General features: G+C 31.6%; 1 protein-coding gene across 1 annotated transcript in view; it reads right to left on the reverse strand.

Moving 5' to 3' along the window:
* The window catches only part of LOC121387855 (potassium voltage-gated channel subfamily H member 8-like), a 246,029-nt gene that overhangs the window by 18,147 nt on the left and 205,802 nt on the right, over window positions 1–22,080 (reverse strand). The window contains exons 8-12 of the mRNA XM_041519084.1: window positions 20,330–20,524; window positions 19,262–19,461; window positions 16,672–16,921; window positions 14,065–14,288; window positions 7,568–7,776 (exon numbers count right to left, since the gene is read on the reverse strand). Coding sequence (XP_041375018.1) covers window positions 7,568–7,776; window positions 14,065–14,288; window positions 16,672–16,921; window positions 19,262–19,461; window positions 20,330–20,524 — 1,078 coding nt within the window. The remainder of the gene's footprint in view (window positions 1–7,567; window positions 7,777–14,064; window positions 14,289–16,671; window positions 16,922–19,261; window positions 19,462–20,329; window positions 20,525–22,080) is intronic.

The raw sequence follows: 22,080 nt of genomic DNA on the forward strand, positions 1-22,080 counted from the left end.
CAATAAAGTCAACTAGACATGATTAGGTTTTATAAGACTTGCAACCTATTTCAATGATCTGCCTGTATAGACAGTGTTGTTGGAGTAGTGTGTTAAAGTAGTTGGAAACTACCAACAATTGGGGTTCTAGGTAATAACTGCAGTGGTGGTGTTTTTAGTGGGGCAATTATGGCACCAAAACCAACCAACCATGGGTGGTTGGTTGGTTGACTTTATTGTTGAGTCTTGCACTGTATGTACATGCAGCTGAAGAGGGTAACAGGGTTCTAGGTAATATCTAGGTAATAACTGCAGTGGCGGGGTTTTTTGTGGGGCAATTATAGCACCAAAACAAACCAACCATGGGTGGTTGGTTGGTCGACTTTATTGTCGAATCTATGTCTATAGAGTCACTGTATATACATGCAGCTGAAGGGGGTAACAGGGTTCTAGGTAATATCTAGGTAATAACTGCAGTGTTGGCATTTCCAGTGGGATAATTATGGTACCAAAAGAAACCAACCATGGTTGGTTGGTTGATTGGTTTGGTTGACTTTATTGTTGAGTCTTGCACTGTATGTACATGCAGCTGAAGGGAGGGGGGTCACAGAGTACGCAGAAGTGACGGGAAGAACAACAATGCACACGCTTGGTGGAACATTTAGGTTAAAATTAGCAACACTAAATATTCATGTCAAAGTTAAATACTGGATTCCAAAACATTTCTTCGATTGTAATAAATATGAGGGTTGAAATTGTGCATCTTATGATTGTAAACTTTAGATTTTTAATTTTTTTTTTAATAAGAACATAAACCAATCACTAAAACTGAACTTATCTGTAGAATCTTATTTAAATACAAATTGAAAATTTTAAATATTGAACTGCATTCAAAATAGTTACATGCATTTTAATTTTAATTCTGTAATAAAGTACTTTAGGTTTAAATTTAATTTTGATGGTAGTGACTTACAGAGCTGAATGCAATATTAATAAAAATCAGTATTTTATATCAAATATTGAAACAAATTGATAACACTAATATTTTGTACTCATGTATTTATTTTATTTTTTTAACTGGAGAACTTTGTTTAATATTACTTCAAACAAAGGCTAGTAGTTAATATGTTAACTTTTGAAAAATTATTGAATAGAATTTAATTAGGAATCCATATTATATATTTAAAAAAAATATGTATATAAAACTTGGCAAACGTTAATGCTGTTAATTTTAACCAAAATGCACCAGAAGTGACAGATACACAAAGGGAGATCACTCTGTCCTGTACCTCAAGCGTTCTGCTCTGGATTTGTGGAGTTTGGCCAAAAACCTCCAAACAACACTGTGAGAGTTGAGAAAATACAAACAAATTTTAAAATCATGTCACAAGACTAAAAAAACTCAAACAACTCATGGCATATTTCATATCGACATTGTTAACTACACGGTAATCTTAATTCTGTTAAATCATCAAGTAAGGCCAAAACTACAACAGATACTGGCATTGTTAACATCTTGTTATATATACTATTATCTTTTGTAATCAGAAGTTAAATTTATTTGTGATTTTTAGTAATTATTATTATTAAAAAAAAAAAAATAATAATAAAAAAAAAAAAAAAAAAAAAAAAATAATAATAATAATATATATATATAATAATAATATATATAATTTATAAATAATAATAATAATAATAATAATAATAATATATATATATATATATATATAAACTAATTTTGGAGCATGGATAAGACCATACTACAACAGTATCAATTTCTATCACAACTGACACATATCAACATGTATTTGCATGTACCTGTGCAGGGAGGGGGTGGGTTTCTGCTCAAAGCAAAAAATGTGTTCAATATATTTTCCAGGGATGCACGACTCGTCCCCTCCCCTCTACAAACTTTGTCTGACACAGTGTACACCCACTGCACAATGTATGTGCATTAAAAGAGCCCTGACATAGTTGTATATTGGTGGCTTCAGAACAGATCAGATTTTTATTACATTCAAGACGACCAACTGGAAGCATCAGAGGATTATATCCCACCAAAAATATTTATTAACTTTTTTGTTTTGAAATGTAAAGACTATCTTGAAGCACACACCTAGACAGAGATTACCAGTACAACTATTAATTTACTTGATAGAAATTTAGATAAAGCACCTTTAATGCTACTGCCCTCATTTCTCCTTTGTAAAACATAAGAATAATAAAATATGTTGGTTAATTACTTAATTTTATTAATGTAACTCTGATGGTGGCTCTTAAGTTATCTCTATAAGACAATACCTGCATTCTGCATGACAAGAATAAATTAACATACATTAATAAAACATTATTAACTTTAAAATGCGAAAATTAGCAAAACAATTATTTTTTAATAAATCTTGTAATTATTTGCAGAAACCATTGTAGTGCTTTAATTATCTCTACACACCAGTACCTGTAATTTACATGGCAAGAATAAATTAACATACATTAATAAAACATGAATATTAGTTGTAAAATGTAAAATTTTAATTGTAAAAATTTTTAAGTTAGCAAAACAATTATTTTTTAAATCTTAAATTATTTGCAGAAGATAAATTGTAGTAGTTTAATTATTTTTACAAGCCAGTACCTGTAATTTACATAGCAAGAATAAATTAACATAAATTAAAAAAATATGAATATGAACTGTAAAATGTGAAATTTAACCAAACATTTGTTTTTTAATTTGGTGGTGGTAATTTGTAGAATTTGCAGACAAAATGTTTTGTTAATAAACTAGTTAGTTGAGTTAATACAAACTGTAGAATGAAGTGTTAGTTAATGATATGAATATATGCCATGAAAATAAGTAAATATTAATGAATAACAATATCAATATATAAATATAAAATAGTGCTTGCTTGATAATAAATATGAAAACAGGTAACATGGTGAATTAATTAGTAATAAATAGATATTTGCACAAACTATAACGTTAAATAGGGGCCATTCACAATTATAAATGTATTAACCAAGTATTCAAAGCCAAGTCGAAAGTATTTTACATGCTCATATACCACTAGAGTTTCGAGCATGTCTGTCCCGGGTCCTATCTCTGGATAGCATACATAAAAAATGGTGATTTTTCTTCTATAGCTATATATGTACTTCTTACAATTTTTTATTTTTTTTAAAGGTATATTGACATTAATCCTCCTGCCCCCTCCCTAATAATTATGAATAGCCCCTTAACTACAAAAGTATGTTATTGTGTATAAGCAATGAAGAAGGTAAAACAAATGATAAATGGCTAAACCAAAGATATGTAAGTAAATGATTACCAATCAGAGAAAACAAGGTGGTACTCTGTAAAACAAAGCAAAGAAAATAAATAACACTGTAAACAAAAAACACACAAAAAACAAATTAACAAAAACAACAACACAAAAATATATGTAAATGTTATGCATGCAGTAAAAATGATCAATGTTCAAGAAAGAATGCAAAAAGTGTGAAACGAAATAGCATTCCGACCTCACTGAATCATAAACCCTACTGTCAGAAACATTTTGAATTTATTTCATTAAGTAAATCTAAATGTTTAGAATTTTTATACACTTGTTACTTAATAATATTTGTGAAATGTTTTTGGATTGTTGGAGTGGGGGAAGTGGGTGTAATGGTTTTTGTTTTTTGTTTTTTTTAAACTTTGCAATAATATTTATAAAATGGTTTTGGATTGTTGTAGTGAGAATGTAGTTTGGGTTGGGTTTTTTATGTTTTTTTTAGGTTTTTAAAATTTTGTTTTCAGGTGGGTTTTTATTTTTTGGCAGGGGTCAATTTGTAATGAAAGAAATGTTTATGTATTTTGTGTTACAAACAAAAACTTTGAAAATTAATTTATTTTATTGCAGATAGCAATAAACAATTACTGTGATTTTTATTTTTAAAGTTAATCATGATACACATGTATAAGAATTTAAATGTTTACAATAGTCAATTAATATAACAGGGTTAAATAACTGTTAATTACTAATTAAGAGCACCATACTTGACATGAGAAGATATAACAGACACCCCTCATCTGTTTTATCCAGTTCCCAACACCTGTGACTATAACATAATTTATATGGAAAGATTCTTCTTGTTTTTTACATGACATTTCAAGGTAGAAAATAAATGTTTTCCCCCATATTACTTAATAAGATAATAATCTAATACTGAGTACTTTTATAAGTTAATTCAATACTATAATGATATAACTGCAGTCAGTACAAATTAGACAATACATTATTGCTGATGGCGTAGCAACATAAATTGCTACGTCATATTGTTATTGTTTAAAATGTTTGAACCTATTAAAATATATCATTTGTTACCGACGTCAGGTTTCATAAAAATCGCCACTTTATTAAAATAATTCTGCATTAAAATTGTTTATGCATTCTCTAAATGAAATAACTTTTATCATGATCTAAATATGATTACGTCCTTCCGTGACTTATCCAGCCATTTCAGGGCTAGCTCGATCTGGCACTCGCCAAATTTGCCAACTGAGAATTTTAAAAGCACTTGGCTAATTTTATTTCAGTTTGGCGAAAAAAATCACATGTTACAGAATATATCGGTTTTGAAGTTTAATGAATAATTTGGCAAAATGTTTTTCTCACCCAGAGTTAGCACTGCATTTTGTGGTACCAAAGATAGGACCTTTCCCAAAAGCATGTGCAACTGAAAATGTCCAGTTTGATGTGTAAAATATTTATTGTTATTATGTGTTCTGATAAATTAATTTGACAATGGTGTATTGAAATCATTCAGTGACCAACCAACCATTTCAATTATGATTAAATCATATTAATTTTCCCATTCCCATCGGACATGGGACCCCTGTATAAATCCATGTCATTGGATGACACGTATGATGAAAATGACCAATTCATTAATATATTCATTCAATATTAAATAATATTAAAACAATAAATTAATAGTACACTATAAATTAATATTAGAATGACTTATATGTTATTAATTATGTTAGTTTAATATTACAATAGTTTAATATCTCCTGCATGCTAAATTAAGTTAGTTTAACATTATAAGGATGCAAACATAAAATTTGTCATGAATGTAGCATATTTATAGCATTTGTCCATCATGCTCCAGTGCATATATACATTTATGCATTCTTTTAGGAAAGAACAATTCAAGGCCCATAACCAGTGGGGTGTTCAAGGGAGGAAGATTGTGATATAGTTGCCTTTTTACATTAATGTTTTTCTTAATAATTTGTCAAAAATTAAAAAGTGGACTTCAAACCTTCAGTTTACATACTGATGTTTTAAAAGGAAAAAATTAACATACCATCTTAAAATGTTAATACAAAAGATCCACTTTATGATAAAAATTATCCACCACTTGGTCCAGGCCGGCTATACAGGCTGAATTGTGGTTGGTCTGTTTTAAGTAAAATACAGAGCATATGCTGTTTTATTCAAAGTTACTAACCCAGCTATTATTACATGTAGTTAGTAGACTGCTATTCTGTACTACAGACAAAACAGAAATATGCAATGGAACAAGAAAGACTAATGTTTAGAATGCACAACATCAGAGGTTTAAAATAAAATTAAAATTAAAAAGTGCCATGCTCTTTGACTATATAAAAAATGTCTGAAAATTGAATGTCAAATTTGGACAAAGAATAAAATAGACCTAACACATACAAAACTAAAATATCTAGATTATTTGTCTAAAACTGTCTTTGTATTTCAATTGTGTTAATTAAGGGGAAAGTAACACTAATGTTTAGAATGCACAACAGAGATTTAAAATAAATTTAAAATTAGGAAATGCCATGCTCTTTGACTATATATACATGTATTGTCTGACAACAGAATTTCAAATTTGGACAAGGACTAAAATGAACACAACACATACATTATAAAACTGAAAGAAGGTTTGTTTGTCTAAAACTGACTCTGTATTTTAAATGTGTTAAGGGAAGAAAATGCACAATATAAAGTTTAAAGCAAAATTAAAATTGAAAAATACAATGCTCTTTGACCATGTATATTGTGTAAAAACAAAACACTAAATTTGGACAAACAATAAAATAGTCCTTGAATACATAAAACAATGTTTGTTTGTCCAAATAAATGTGATTCAAGGTGGGGTTTTAAAATGTTCAACACATTTGGCCATACTTAGTAAAATGGAGGTTGCATTTTTTATTATTATATATAAGATATATTTTTAAAAAATTAAAAGAACAAAATTTATTTTAAAAAAAAGACTACAAACTGTTACAGGCCATACAGACTTGTTTAGTTCAGCGATTTTATGCGAATCAGTCAAATAAGGACAAACAAAATAGATTTATATTTTAGCCTCATTCTTTAAAAAAAATCACAAACACAACTACAGGTAGTTTAAATAATTCTTGAAAAATCACAAACACAACTACAGTAGAATCTCATTGGGTCGAACTCGGAAAGGTCGAATACACCGCAACGCTCAAACCAAAAATGAAGTCCCGAGTTACACTTACACATTGTTGACCGAATGGTTGGGTCGAACTACTCGATTGGTCAAACACTTTCTTGAGCACCGACGGGGTTCGAGCCAACGAGATTCAACTGTATTTTAGATAATTCTTGAACAATGACAAGCACAACTAAATGTATATTAAATACCACAATAGAAAGCAGTGAAATAACGATATATTATCAAGAGTTAATAGTTTAATTGATGTTACAGTAAAACACAAGACACATTTACTAAACTATCTACGTGTTCATGTAAATGTTCGAGTAGTACTGGTGTATGCATAATATTTGTACTTAAAATTCAATAAATATATTAAAATAAATAGAAATTAAATATTTTTTTAAATATGTTTTATTGCCCCAGAATTCATTGTTTGAACAAAAATTAATAAATTAAATTAATTACATTTTTAAAATAAAATAAATAAATAAATAAGGTCCTTCTTTGTTTTCAAAATCCTCGCTCCTGAATACTCCCCCCCCCCCTCCCCCTCCCCCTCCCCTGGTTTGGTTTCTATACAACATTTAAAGAGCATTAAAAAGAGCATTTATTTCTAATAAAGATGAAGAAGATATAATGTTAAATACTTAACAGAGCCCATAAATTTTATGCTTATATAGAAACACCATAATTAACCCGAGCCCGTGCTTGTAAAATTGAGTCTAAACTACAATCTTTAATTACATCATACACATGCATTTTGTATGGCACATTGCCATGATGTCAAATTCAAAAGACATTATTAAAGTCTTGACTCTATAACTAAGACTTTAAAAAATGTATAAGCACTGTACAATTTCTTTTAACAGGAATCACTGAATACAATACATTTGTATCTCTAATATTGCATCATCTGATACAGATATAAAAATTAAAATTCATGATTTCAAAAATTGTTAATGATAGACTTAAGTTTAGACTTTTATAAGCACGTGGCCCGTTCTTGTTACAGTAATAACTGAATGAAATACATATATACTGCATTTCATCAATACATTTCATACAATATTTCATCACCTGATGTAGATGTAAAAGATCACATCGTGACAGCCCTCACCTTGGTAAGCCCTGAATGTCGCCGTTGGGGACTCGACTCATTTTACTCAGCAGCGGCAGTGATGACGCATGTTCTTTGTTTGCATGGTCGTTGACATCAGCATCATTGGCCTTCTCATCAGACGCCTGCTTCTCCCCATCCTCTCCCAGCTCTTCATCTTCCGATATTGATGGAAGTGTAGTGATCGGCGCCACTGGGGTTTCCTCACTCTGTAATTAAATAATGATATTGTTTTTAAAAATGTGGCTACAATTAAGGGTATGGGTATGGAAAAAGATCGTGATTTCAGGAGAAAAGAGGAATTTAGAAATCAGAAGAAAAATATCAGGCTACAATGATATACAGTGTAACTCCTCTAAACTGGATACCCTTGGGACCAAGTAAAAAGTCAAGTTTTATGAGGTATCTGGTTTAGAGAGGTTCTCTTATGTACAGATATTTAAACAGGGACCATAAAAAATGTCTGGTTTTGAGGAAATTCCAGTTTACAGAGGGTCCAGTTTTGAGAGATTTCACAGTAGAAGGTGAATTTGTATACTTGACTAATTTAGTTTTTTTAAAACCTATTATTATAGTTGATACCTAGGTGTGTGGTTGATAGCCTCGGTGGTGTCGTGGTTAAACCATTGGACATAAGGCTGGTAGGTACAGGGTTCGCAGCCTGGTACCGGCTCCCACCCAGAGCGAGTTTTAACGATTCAATGGGTAGGTGTAAGACCACTACACCCTCTTCTCTCTCACTAACCACTAACCAACTGGATTCGCAGCCTGGTACCGGCTTCCACTCAGAGCGAGTTTTAACGACTCAATGGTTAGGTGTAAGACCACTACACCCTCTTCTCTCTCACTAACCACTAACAACTAACCCACTGATTTTTTTTTTTTAATCATCGGCTATTGGATGTCAAACATTTGGTAATTTTGACATATAGTCTTAGAGAGGAAACCGGCTACATTAATCCATTAGTAACAAGGGATCTGTTGTACAGGGTATGCATCATCCCATAGACAGGATTGCACATACCACAGCCTTTGATATACCAGTCGTGGTGCACTGGTTGGAATGAGAAATAACCCAATGGGCCCACTGACGGGGATCGATCCTAGATCGACAGCACATCAAACTACGTAGCCACTGGGCTACGTCTTACATTCAAGCCATTCCACATGGATAGTATTATAGTTAATTCTTGTTATTATAGTTAATCTCTGGTTTAATAATCAATCCCTGGTTTTATAGCTAATCCATGATATTATATAGTTAATCCCAGATATTACAGTTAATCTTCAGTATGATACATAAAATTATTCTAAAAGTTAATCTGTAGTATTAATTATTATTAATCTGTGATATTATAGTTATTCTTTTGTATTATCTAGATTTATAGTTAATCCTGTTTAATCCTAGTATTCTGGTTGAGATTTAGAGATACAGTTACATGTATAGATCTCTAGAGTTAGGGTTAATTTCTCTCTTTTTTCAAACTTAAACTTATGTTTTATGATTAATCCCATTTATGATTGTTAATCCCTAGCATCATGTTAATCTGTAATATATTATGCGGTCAGTCTAGGATCGATCCCTGTCGGTGGATCCATTGGGCTATTTCTTGTTCCAGCCAGTGCTCCACAACTGGTGTAACAAAGACTGTGATATGTGCTATCCTGTCTGTGGGATGGTGCATATAAAAGATCCCTTACTGCTAATTGAAAAGAGTAGCCCATGAAGTGGTGACAGTGGGTTTCCTCTCTCCATATGTGTGTGATACGTAACCATGTCTGACGCTATGTAACCGTAAATAAAATGTGTTGAGTGCATCGTTAAATAAAACATTTCCTTCCTTCTTTCCTAGTATTACAGTTAATCTCTAGTATTATAGTTGATCTCTAGTATTATAGTTAATCTCTAGTATTATAGTTACAGGTAATCTCTAGTATTATAGTTACAGGTAATCTCTAGTATCATAGTTAATCTCTAGTATTATAGTTAATCTCTAGTATTATAGTTAATCTCTATTATTATAGTTGATCTCTAGTATTATAGTTAATCTCTAGTATTATAGTTGCAGGTAATGTCTAGTATTATAGTTGCAGGTAATCTCTAGTATTATAGTTAATCTCTAGAATCATAGTTAATCTCTAGTATTATAGTTAATCTCTAGTATTATAGTTAATCTCTAGTATTATAGTTACAGGTAATCTCTAGTATTATAGTTAATCTCTAGAATCATAGTTAATCTCTAGTATTATAGTTAATCTCTAGTATTATAGTTAATCTCTAGTATTATAGTTAATCTCTAGTATCATAGTTAATCTCTATTACTATAGTTAATCTCTATTATTATAGTTAATCTCTAGTATTATAATTAATCTCTAGTATTATAGTTACAGGTAATCTCTAGTATTATAGTTACAGGTAATCTCTAGTATCATAGTTAATCTCTAGTATTATAGTTAATCTCTATTATTATAGTTGATCTCTAGTATTATAGTTAATCTTTATTATTATAGTTAATCTCAAGTATTATAATTAATCTATAGTATTATAGTTAATCTCTAGTATTATAGTTAATCTCTATTATTATAGTTAATCTCCAGTATTATAGTTAATCTCTAGTATTATAGTTAAATCTCTATTATTATAGTTAATCTCTAGTATTATAGTTAATCTCTATTATTATAGTTAATCTCTATTATTATAGTTATAGTTAATCTCCAGTATGATAGTTAATCTCTAGTATTATAGTTAATTATAGTTAATCTCTATTATTATAGTTAATCTCTTAATTGCTATTATTATAGTTAATTTCTATTATTATAGTTAATCTCTAGTATTATAGTTCATCTTCAGTATTATAGTTAATCTCTAGTATTATAGTTAATCTCTAGTATTATAGTTAATTATAGTTAATCTCTAGTATTATAGTTAATTATAGTTAATCTCTAGTATTATAGTTAATTATAGTTAATCTCTAGTATTATAGTTAATCTCTATTATTATAGTTAATCTCCAGTATTATAGTTAATCTCTATTATTATAGTTAATCTCTATTATTATAGTTAATTTCTATTATTATAGTTAATCTCTATTATTATAGTTAATCTTCAGTATTATAGTTAATCTCTATACATAGCTATAATCCCTAAGGTTCTCGTTAATCTCACAGAACAATCCCACTCGTCGGCTCCCTCTCGGAGGTTGTAAGTGAGGTTGTGCGGCAGGTCCTCGCAGAGCGAGTTTTAACGATTCAATGGGTAGGTGTAAGACCACTACACCCTCTTCTCTCTCACTAACCACTAACCAACTGGATTCGCAGCCTGGTACCGGCTTCCACTCAGAGTGAGTTTTAATGACTCAATGGTTAGGTGTAAGACCACTACAACCTCTTCTCTCTCACTAACCACTAACAACTAACCCACTGATTTTTTTTTTTTAATCATCGGCTATTGGATGTCAAACATTTGGTAATTTTGACATATAGTCTTAGAGAGGAAACCGGCTACATTAATCCATTAGTAACAAGGGATCTGTTGTACAGGGTATGCATCATCCCATAGACAGGATTGCACATACCACAGCCTTTGATATACCAGTCGTGGTGCACTGGTTGGAATGAGAAATAACCCAATGGGCCCACTGACGGGGATCGATCCTAGATCGACAGCACATCAAACTACGTAGCCACTGGGCTACGTCTTACATTCAAGCCATTCCACATGGATAGTATTATAGTTAATTCTTGTTATTATAGTTAATCTCTGGTTTAATAATCAATCCCTGGTTTTATAGCTAATCCATGATATTATATAGTTAATCCCAGATATTACAGTTAATCTTCAGTATGATACATAAAATTATTCTAAAAGTTAATCTGTAGTATTAATTATTATTAATCTGTGATATTATAGTTATTCTTTTGTATTATCTAGATTTATAGTTAATCCTGTTTAATCCTAGTATTCTGGTTGAGATTTAGAGATACAGTTACATGTATAGATCTCTAGAGTTAGGGTTAATTTCTCTCTTTTTTCAAACTTAAACTTATGTTTTATGATTAATCCCATTTATGATTGTTAATCCCTAGCATCATGTTAATCTGTAATATATTATGCGGTCAGTCTAGGATCGATCCCTGTCGGTGGATCCATTGGGCTATTTCTTGTTCCAGCCAGTGCTCCACAACTGGTGTAACAAAGACTGTGATATGTGCTATCCTGTCTGTGGGATGGTGCATATAAAAGATCCCTTACTGCTAATTGAAAAGAGTAGCCCATGAAGTGGCGACAGCAGGTTTCCTCTCTCCATATGTGTGTGATCCGTAACCATGTCTGACGCTATGTAACCGTAAATAAAATGTGTTGAGTGCATCGTTAAATAAAACATTTCCTTCCTTCTTTCCTAGTATTACAGTTAATCTCTAGTATTATAGTTGATCTCTAGTATTATAGTTAATCTCTAGTATTATAGTTACAGGTAATCTCTAGTATTATAGATACAGGTAATCTCTAGTATCATAATTAATCTCTAGTATTATAGTTACAGGTAATCTCTAGTATCATAGTTAATCTCTAGTATTATAGTTAATCTCTAGTATTATAGTTGATCTCTAGTATTATAGTTAATCTCTAGTATTATAGTTACAGGTAATCTCTAGTATTATAGTTGCAGGTAATCTCTAGTATTATAGTTAATATCTAGTACCATAGTTAATCTCTAGTATTATAGTTAATCTCTAGTATTATAGTTACAGGTAATCTCTAGTATTATAGTTACAGGTAATCTCTAGTATTATAGTTAATATCTAGTACCATAGTTAATCTCTAGTATTATAGTTACAGATAATCTCTAGTATTATAGTTAATCTCTAGAATCATAGTTAATCTCTAGTATTATAGTTAATCTCTAGTATTATAGTTAATCTCTAGTATTATAGTTAATCTCTAGTATCATAGTTACAGGTAATCTCTAGTATCATAGTTAATCTCTAGTATCATAGTTAATCTCTAGTATTATAGTTAATCTCTATTATTATAGTTACAGGTAATCTCTAGTATCATAGTTAATATCTAGTATCATAGTTAATCTCTAGTATCATAGTTAATCTCTAGTATCATAGTTAATCTCTAGTATCATAGTTAATCTCTAGTATCATCCCCTGCGCGTGCTGTAACCTCACCGTGGTGCAGGGGTGTAACATTCTCTTTGAGAATGGCCAATACAGCACAAATTGAAGTTTAGAGTAAAATTCGGTGTCCGTAAAATTCTGTGATATTTGTATTTGTATTTTTGCACAGTTCTTTACACTGTTTTTGTTTAAACCTTGAAGTTTTATATTGATGTTGATCATCACTTTATTTATTTGCATTACCATAGTTTGACACCCAATAGCCGATGTATTTTTCGTGCTGGGGTGTCGTTAAACATTCATTCATTCATTCATTCATTCATTCATTCTCTAGTATCATAGTTAATCTCTAGTATGATAGTTAATCTCTAGTATCATAGTTAATCTCTAGTATCATAGTTAATCTCTAGTATCATAGTTAATCTCTAGTATTATAGTTAATCTCTATTATTATAGTTACAGGTAATCTCTAGTATCATAGTTAATATCTAGTATCATAGTTAATATCTAGTATTATAGTTAATCTCTAGTATCATAGTTAATCTCTAGTATCATAGTTAATCTCTATTATTATAGTTAATCTCTAGTATCATAGTTAATCTCTAGTATTATAGTTAATCTCTAGTATCATAGTTAATCTCTAGTATCATAGTTAATCTCTAGTATCATAGTTAATCTCTAGTATCATAGTTAATCTCTATTATCATAGTTAATCTCTATTATCATAGTTAATCTCTAGTATCATAGTTAATCTCTAGTATCATAGTTAATCTCTAGTATCATAGTTAATCTCTAGTATCATAGTTAATCTCTAGTATTATAGTTAATCTCTATTATTATAGTTACAGGTAATCTCTAGTATCATAGTTAATATCTAGTATCATAGTTAATATCTAGTATTATAGTTAATCTCTAGTATCATAGTTAATCTCTAGTATCATAGTTAATCTCTATTATTATAGTTAATCTCTAGTATCATAGTTAATCTCTAGTATTATAGTTAATCTCTAGTATCATAGTTAATCTCTAGTATCATAGTTAATCTCTAGTATCATAGTTAATCTCTAGTATCATAGTTAATCTCTAGTATCATAGTTAATCTCTATTATCATAGTTAATCTCTATTATCATAGTTAATCTCTAGTATCATAGTTAATCTCTAGTATCATAGTTAATCTCTATTATTATAGTTAATCTCTAGTATTATAGTTAATCTCTATTATTATAGTTAATTTCTATTATGATAGTTAATCTCTAGTATTATAGTTAATTTCTATTATTATAGTTAATTTCTATTATTATAGTTAATCTTCAGTATTATAGTTAATCTCTATACATAGCTATAATCCCTAAGGTTCTCGTTAATCTCACAGAACAATCCCACTCATCGGCTCCCTCTCGGAGGTTGTAAGTGAGGTTGTGCGGCAGTTCCTCGCAGAACTTGGCTGAGAATTCTGGGTACAAGGCAATATCCTCTAGGATTGCTCGAATACTCATACAGAGGATCTCACAGTATGCGAGAGACCGGACGTCACACGCAGAGATATTCACGGGCTGGTCGTTTTTCACATCAGTGCCAAACAGGTCGCCTTTACCTACGAAGACAAAATACGTATCAGTGGCGGATCCAGAAAATCAATTGGGGTGGGGGGGGGGGGGGGGGGGGGCAGGGCTAACTCTGGCACTCGCCAAATTCACCAATTGAGAATTTTGAAAGTAGTTTGCGAATTTTATTTTAGAAAATAACTGTAGTTTAATAGACAATGTGATATGCAAAACATTTTGCTCACCCAGATCTACCGCGGGGGGGGGGGGGGGGGGGGGGGGGGGGCAATTACATAAGGCAGAATGCCAAGGGAATTTTGGAGGAGGATCATAAAAAAATTAAAATATATATATATATAATAAAATTATAACTGTAGCAAAATTTAGAAGGGAGGCCCTGGCCCACTCCCCCTCCCCACCCCCACCCCCACCCCCTCAGGTCAGCCTCTGCATATTTTTCACACAGCTGTATAATAGACAACAAGAATTCTGTTCTGAGGTGTTCAACTAAATGCATGTTAAAAACAAGAGTACAGCCTTCATCCCAAGCTGTGTACTGGCATGCAAGGTTTGATGATCCTATATGAATTGATAAGAAAGATATGCTTTGGAAATGAATAGGGAAATAACTGTTAAACATACCTAAAATGTCCACTACCATTTCAACCTTGAGGACTTTGAGAGAGCTGATATAGAGTTACCATGCTGTCTACAGTTAGAATTAGTAACAAGAGGAAATAACTAAAAACATACCTTCCTTAAGGGGAAAATAACCCTAATAATATGTGACATATAAACAGGCCACTACCATTTCATCTTTGAGGGTAATACAGAGATAGCAGATGCCATTAACCATGTCTTCTACAGTTAGAATGAGTAAAAATGGGACATATATATAACTGAAAATATACCTAATATGCAGACCTGTCAACCTTTAGTCAAGAGAAAGCAGGAGGTGTGTGTTGAAAAAGCAGGAGATTTTGTCAAAAAGCAGGAGATTTTTTAAATTCACACAATTTAACCCAAAATCGCAAGATTTAAAAAAAACATTATTACAATAAGTTTTATGAATACTTTATAATGTCAAATATACTTCTTAACCTTAGATCTTGGCATTAAAAAAAAAAAAAATTATTAGAACTTTTTTTTGTTTTTCTTTTTAAGTTTAAATATTATGCTTCAATACATATTTAAAAAAAAAAAAAAAAATTTATCCAAAAATGTTAAGAACATGAACAAGAAATAAAAAAATTTAATTAGTACATTTACGGTATTACACTTACAGCCTTACAGGTTGCGTTACATTATCATTTGTGGTTAGTGTACCTAAGTACCAAAGACAAATTTATATAAATCTTATAAATTAATATTAAGTTTTTACTATATGAGGAACAGTGGCGTGGTACTTATTTAAAAATCATTATAATGATGCAATAAACATTGTATTTTCATTAATCATAAGTAAAACCTCATTACGGACATCGTGTGAAATATACCGGAATTATACTCATTTCCGTGAGTAACTTTATGTCAAAGTCAAACACAACATTTTTAATTGTACAAAAATTATTTCTTGAGTGTACCCTTATAACCAACATTTTACCGCACAAACATACAAAATTAACTGACACAAGTTTGTTTATACAGCTAATTGGTCTTTTCGTTGTCTTGCTGTGACATGTGATTTTAACATGCATGTGTATCACTGTCAACTCGGGAGTCTGGCAGTTCAGATTCGTCATAGTTGCATTATCATTATGTAATCCAGTGGGAAGACATTTTACAATTCAGAGGTGTTATTAGAACTAAATTGGATAGTTTAGTTTTTTATATGGCAACACTGAATGTCAATACACAGCCTGTTGAATTAGCGACACACGCTTCGTAGCCATTACGATGACAACAAACATTATAATAACATGTCATTTTATAAACTCCATGTGCTTTTTTAACAATATAAATAGGCTATCCCACATTCTCACTTCGGCAAAGGTTAAACAGTCGGGACAATTCGGCCTGTACCATTCTCGGAAACCGAAAGTAGTCGACATTTTCCGAATGAGAAAAAAAAAGGCAGAGTTACTTCCCTTCTGTTATTTTGACAAAAGAGGATCGATTTTTTTTTTATGCTTACAAAAATGTCATTTAACAGGAGAAACTGTCTCCCGCACAGGTGAAAGGAGATTTGATCAAATACCGGGAGACTCCCGCGGAATCCGGGAGGGTTGACAGGTCTGAATATGGCCACCACCATTTCAACCTTGAGGACTTTGAGAGAGCTCTTTCAAAGTTATCAGATGGAGTCAACCATGTCGTCTACAGTCAGAATTAGCAACAAGGGGAAATAACTCTACAGTCAGAATTAGTAACAAAGGGAAATAACTGATAACCATGTTTTTTACAGTAAGAAGGGGAAATTACTGTTAAACATACCTAAAATAGCCACCACCATTTCCTCCTTGAGGACTTCGAGTGATCCATTACAGAGGTAGTAGATGTAGTTGACCGTGTCTCCCTTGTGGAGAAGAAACTCGCCGGGAGCACAGAATATCCGCCGAGTCTGGAGAGAGATGGCCTTTAGGCAGCCTTGAGTGCAGTTCTCAAATATGGGCAGTGAGAGGATTTCCTGGTTCAGGTGAAGTCCGATCTCCCCTCGCATCTCCTCGGGGAAATCCTTCAGAATCTGGTCATAGTTAGAAAGCTTATTATATAACATTTATAGAGATTATTATATTATTATTATATGTGTCGTACTGATTTTAGGAAACGAGTGTCAGGATTATTGTAATACATGAATCCTGACACGAGTTTCGTAAAATCAGTACGATTCACACGCGAGTGTAATAATTTCGTTATCATCCACATTATTCCAAATATTATTTTCATGAATTACAAGCTCGGACCATGTCAAAACGTTTCAAACATAACTAAAAAAAGACCACAAAACAAAGTGTTTGCACTGGAGAAGCCGCATTAAGTTATGACGTCGCTTTACAAAATTACGTTATTCGCTGTGCATATGAATTCATTATGACACACGTGGGTCATACTGGTTATATTTCCCTGAATATCTTGAACTATGTGGATAATAAAGTGAAATATCTTAAAATATCAGTGAAATAAAAGTGTTATCAGTCACTTTATTGTGTTATCGTCACTGCAGAAAGTGTTATCTTCACTGTAAGAAAGCCGGAACTATTTTGCTGCTGTAATTTTAAAAATAAAGGTAAATTGCCTAAAGTTATATAATAAATATGATTTATATCTCATCTCGTGAAGTTTGCAATCATATCACACTCGTTGTGCAAGTTAGCGCGACTCGTGAGATATGATTGCAAACATCACTCGATGAGACATAAATCATATTTGACAAAAAACATGAAATAATAATTATAATATATATTTTCTGACATATTCAGACTTACCAGCATTTTTGTAACAATAAATGAAAGTAATATTTGTTTCTTAGTCGACAATTTCAATGAGGTAATTAATACTCTCTCTCTCTTAAAAGTCAGGGCAGTGTATTGTCGTAGAACTGATAAACAAAACAATCCATTTTAAACCATGGCTATTATATACAAGGGCACTTAGAGTCTCATATTCATCCATTAAATACTATTTCTCACTCCAGCCAGTGCACCACGACTGGTACATCAAAGGCCATGGTATGTGCTATCCTGTCTATGGGATGGTGCATATAAAAGATTCCTTGCTGCTAATCGAAAAGAGTAGCCCATGAAGTGGTGACAGTGGACTTCCTGTCTCAATATCTGTGAGGTTCTTAACCATATGTCCGACGCCATATAACAGTAAATAAAATGTGTTGAGTGCATCGTTAAATAAAACATTTCCTTCCATTAAATACTGGATTTTCTGGCCAAATTCAAGAAGTTGAAAGGAGTGTTTGACCTCCCAACACCACCCATTGGATCCACACCTGCTAATGATTATGAAGTTAACGAGTACATTACCTCAGATATGTCAATGATGAAGTTAACGAGTACATAACCTCAGATATGTCAATGATGAAGTTAACGAGTGCATTACCTCAGATATGTCAATGATGAAGTTAACGAGTGCATTACCTCAGATATGTCAATGATGAAGTTAACGAGTACATTACCTCAGATATGTCAATGATGAAGTTACCGAGTGCATTACCTCAGATATGTCAATGATGAAGTTAACGAGTGCATTACCTCAGATATAACAATGATGAAGTTAACGAGTGCATTACCTCAGATATGTCAATGATGAAGTTAACGAGTGCATTACCTCAGATATGTCAATGATGAAGTTTACAAGTGTGTTACCTCAGATATGTCAATGATGATGAAGTTAACAAGTGTGTTACCTCAGATATGTTGATGATGAAGTTAACAAGTGTGTTACCTCAGATATGTTGTCAATGATGAAGTTTACAAGTGTGTTACCTCAGATATGTTGATGATGATGAAGTTAACAAGTGTGTTACCTCAGATATGTTGATGATGAAGTTAACAAGTGTGTTACCTCAGATATGTTGTCAATGTTGAAGTTTACAAGTGTGTTACCTCAGATATGTTGATGATGAAGTTAACGAGTGTGTTACCTCAGATATGTTGATGATGATGAAGTTAACAAGTGTGTTACCTCAGATATGTTAATGATGATAAAGTTAACAAGTGTGTTACCTCAGATATGTTGATGATGAAGTTAACAAGTGTGTTACCTCTGATATGTTGATGATGATGAAGTTAACAAGTGTGTTACCTCAGATATGTCAATGATGATGAAGTTAACAAGTGTGTTACCTCAGATATGTTGATGATGATGAAGTTAACAAGTGTGTTACCTCAGATATGTTGATGATGATGAAGTTAACAAGCGTGTTATCTCAGATATGTTGATGATGATGAAGTTAACGAGTGTGTTACCTCAGATATGTTGATGATGATGAAGTTAACAAGTGTGTTACCTCAGATATGTTAATGATGAAGTTATTTACTTCAGATATGTCAATGATGATGAAGTTATTTACCTCAGATATGTCGATGCCGTTGTTCATGGACCACATGGTTTGGAAGAACTCTTGCATTCGCTGTTTCAGTGGCTTTGGAATATGGTGAGTGCGGAAAAAGTCTTTGAGGTCTTTCGTCTTGGAGTGGTACGTCTGCCGGCGTGCGTACATTCTTTGGATTATAGCAGTCACGTTACCGAACACTACAGCATGCATCATCGCTGAAAAACACAATGTTAAATATTAACACTGTATAGTCGAAATATTCATGTTACCAAACACTACAGCATGCATGGTCGCTGAAAAACAGAATGTTAAATGTTAACACTGTATAGTCGAAATATTCATGTTACAAAACACTACAGTATGCATGGTCACTGAAAAACACAATATTAAAGGCATATTGTCACAGACCACTGACCTATTTAAAAGTCTAACAAAGTATTACCTGAACAAAAATTATTTGATTTGTCCCTAAATGTACTTTATTCAACCATCTTCATAACCACCATACTCCATTTGCTAATGATATTTTGTAAAAATAAAATTGAATTATGGCAATGGTCTATAATTCAAAAATTAAAATTGCTGAGAGGGTTGACATGGATTTCACTCCATCATGGTTCAGTTAAGGTGATGTGATAGCTAGATTTGGTTTCTAATAATTAATGTAATTTTTATTTATTATCCATTTTTAGAATAATGAAGTCCTAAAATCTGTGATAGTATGCCTTTAAATTGTAGAAATGTAGAGCCTATTATACTTGGCAAGACAAAATATTCATGTTACAAAACACTACAGCATGCATCATTGCTGAAAAACTAAATATATATATATATACCGTATGTGGATTTATGGGTGGATAATTATTTGGTTGGATAGATGGATGATGGATAAATGTGGATGGTTGGATAAATGGATGGATGGATGATTGACAGGATGGAAGAATGCACAGACAGATGAAATATTTATATATATATATATATATATATATATATATATATATATATATATATATATATATATATATACAGTCAACAAAATGTCTTGATGCTAATTTCCCAGGATTGAGACACAGTCTGACTTACCTCCTACCAGCATGGCACAGACAGAAAATATCTTCTCTGCATTGGTGTTTGCGGACACGTTGCCGAAGCCGACGCTGGTGATGCTGCTGAGCGTGAAGTAGAGGGCAGTGATGTAGGACGTCGGCATGTCGAGGTCATCCACAGTCATGTTCATGATCGGCTGCTCAATCCGCTTCCCCAGCTCAAACAGCCAACCTGTGATAAACACATACAGAGGATTTCATCATGTGTGTTTCTGATATGGAAAATATCAACCGAATATATGTTACAACTACTAAATAGCAATTCACAATTTATTAATAGAGGATTACATCATGAGTGTTTCTGATATGGAAAATATCAACCGAATATATGTTACAACTACTAAATAGCAATTCACAATTTATTAATAGAGGATTTCATCATGTGCGTTTCTGATATGGAAAATATCAACCGAATATATGTTACAACTACTAAATAGCAATTCACAATTTATTAATAGAGGATTTTATCATGAGTGTTTCTGATATGGAAAATATCAACCGAATATATGTTACAACTACTAAATAGCAATTCACAATTTATTAATAGAGGATTTCATCATGAGTGTTTCTGATATGGAAAATATCAACCGAATATATGTTACAACTACTAAATAGCAATTCACAATTTATTAATAGAGGATTTCATCATGAGTGTTTCTGATATGGAAAATATCAACCGAATATATGTTACAACTACTAAATAGCAATTCACAATTTATTAATAGAGGATTTCATCATGTGTGTTTCTGATATGGAAAATATCAACCGAATATATGTTACAACTACTAAATAGCAATTCACAATTTATTAATAAAGGATTTCATCATGAGTGTTTTTGATATGGAAAATATCAACCGAATATATGTTACAACTACTAAATAGCAATTCACAATTTATTAATAGAGGATTTTATACCGATTAATTAGACGAGGTTGATATTTTATATATTAAAATAACACTTCTAAAATAATATTCTAATTACTTTTTTAGTAAATCACAGTACTAAAGTCACCACCATCAATGACATGACGTCATCACAATTAGCACAAATAAGTTTGACGTCACGCATTTTAAACAAATCTTTGAAAACGTTATGCTCAGGTACACGGGTCGTGTTGGCTTGTAAGCAAATGACCCATCCACAGCAACTAATTACCTAGAGACCTTGCAGATTTGCATACCATTAATAACCAGGTTAATAAAGTAAATTATCATATGGGTTTATGACATGGATATCATGGGTAAGTTAAAGGATAATATTTATTATGTCATACAATAATGGTGAGATTGAAATTCTTAACAATGTATTAACATTTATTGACAGCTGTAGTTCTAAACGTAAAGTTCTTGTTTTGCATACCATTAATAACCAGGTTAATAAAGTAAATTATCATATGGGTTTATGACATGGATATCATGGGTAAGTTAAAGGATAATATTTATTATGTCATACAATAATGGTGAGATTGAAATTCTTAACAATGTATTAACATTTATTGACAGCTGTAGTTCTAAACGTAAAGTTCTTGTTTTGCATACCATTAATAACCAGGTTAATAAAGTAAATTATCATATGGGTTTATGACATGGATATCATGGGTAAGTTAAAGGATAATATTTATTATGTCATACAATAATGGTGAGATTGAAATTCTTAACAATGTATTAACATTTATTGACAGCTGTAGTTCTAAACGTAAAGTTCTTGTTTTGCATACCATTAATAAC

The sequence above is a fragment of the Gigantopelta aegis genome, chromosome 13 (genome assembly GCF_016097555.1).
Source record: "Gigantopelta aegis isolate Gae_Host chromosome 13, Gae_host_genome, whole genome shotgun sequence".
Classification (NCBI taxonomy): Eukaryota; Metazoa; Mollusca; class Gastropoda; order Neomphalida; family Peltospiridae; genus Gigantopelta; species Gigantopelta aegis.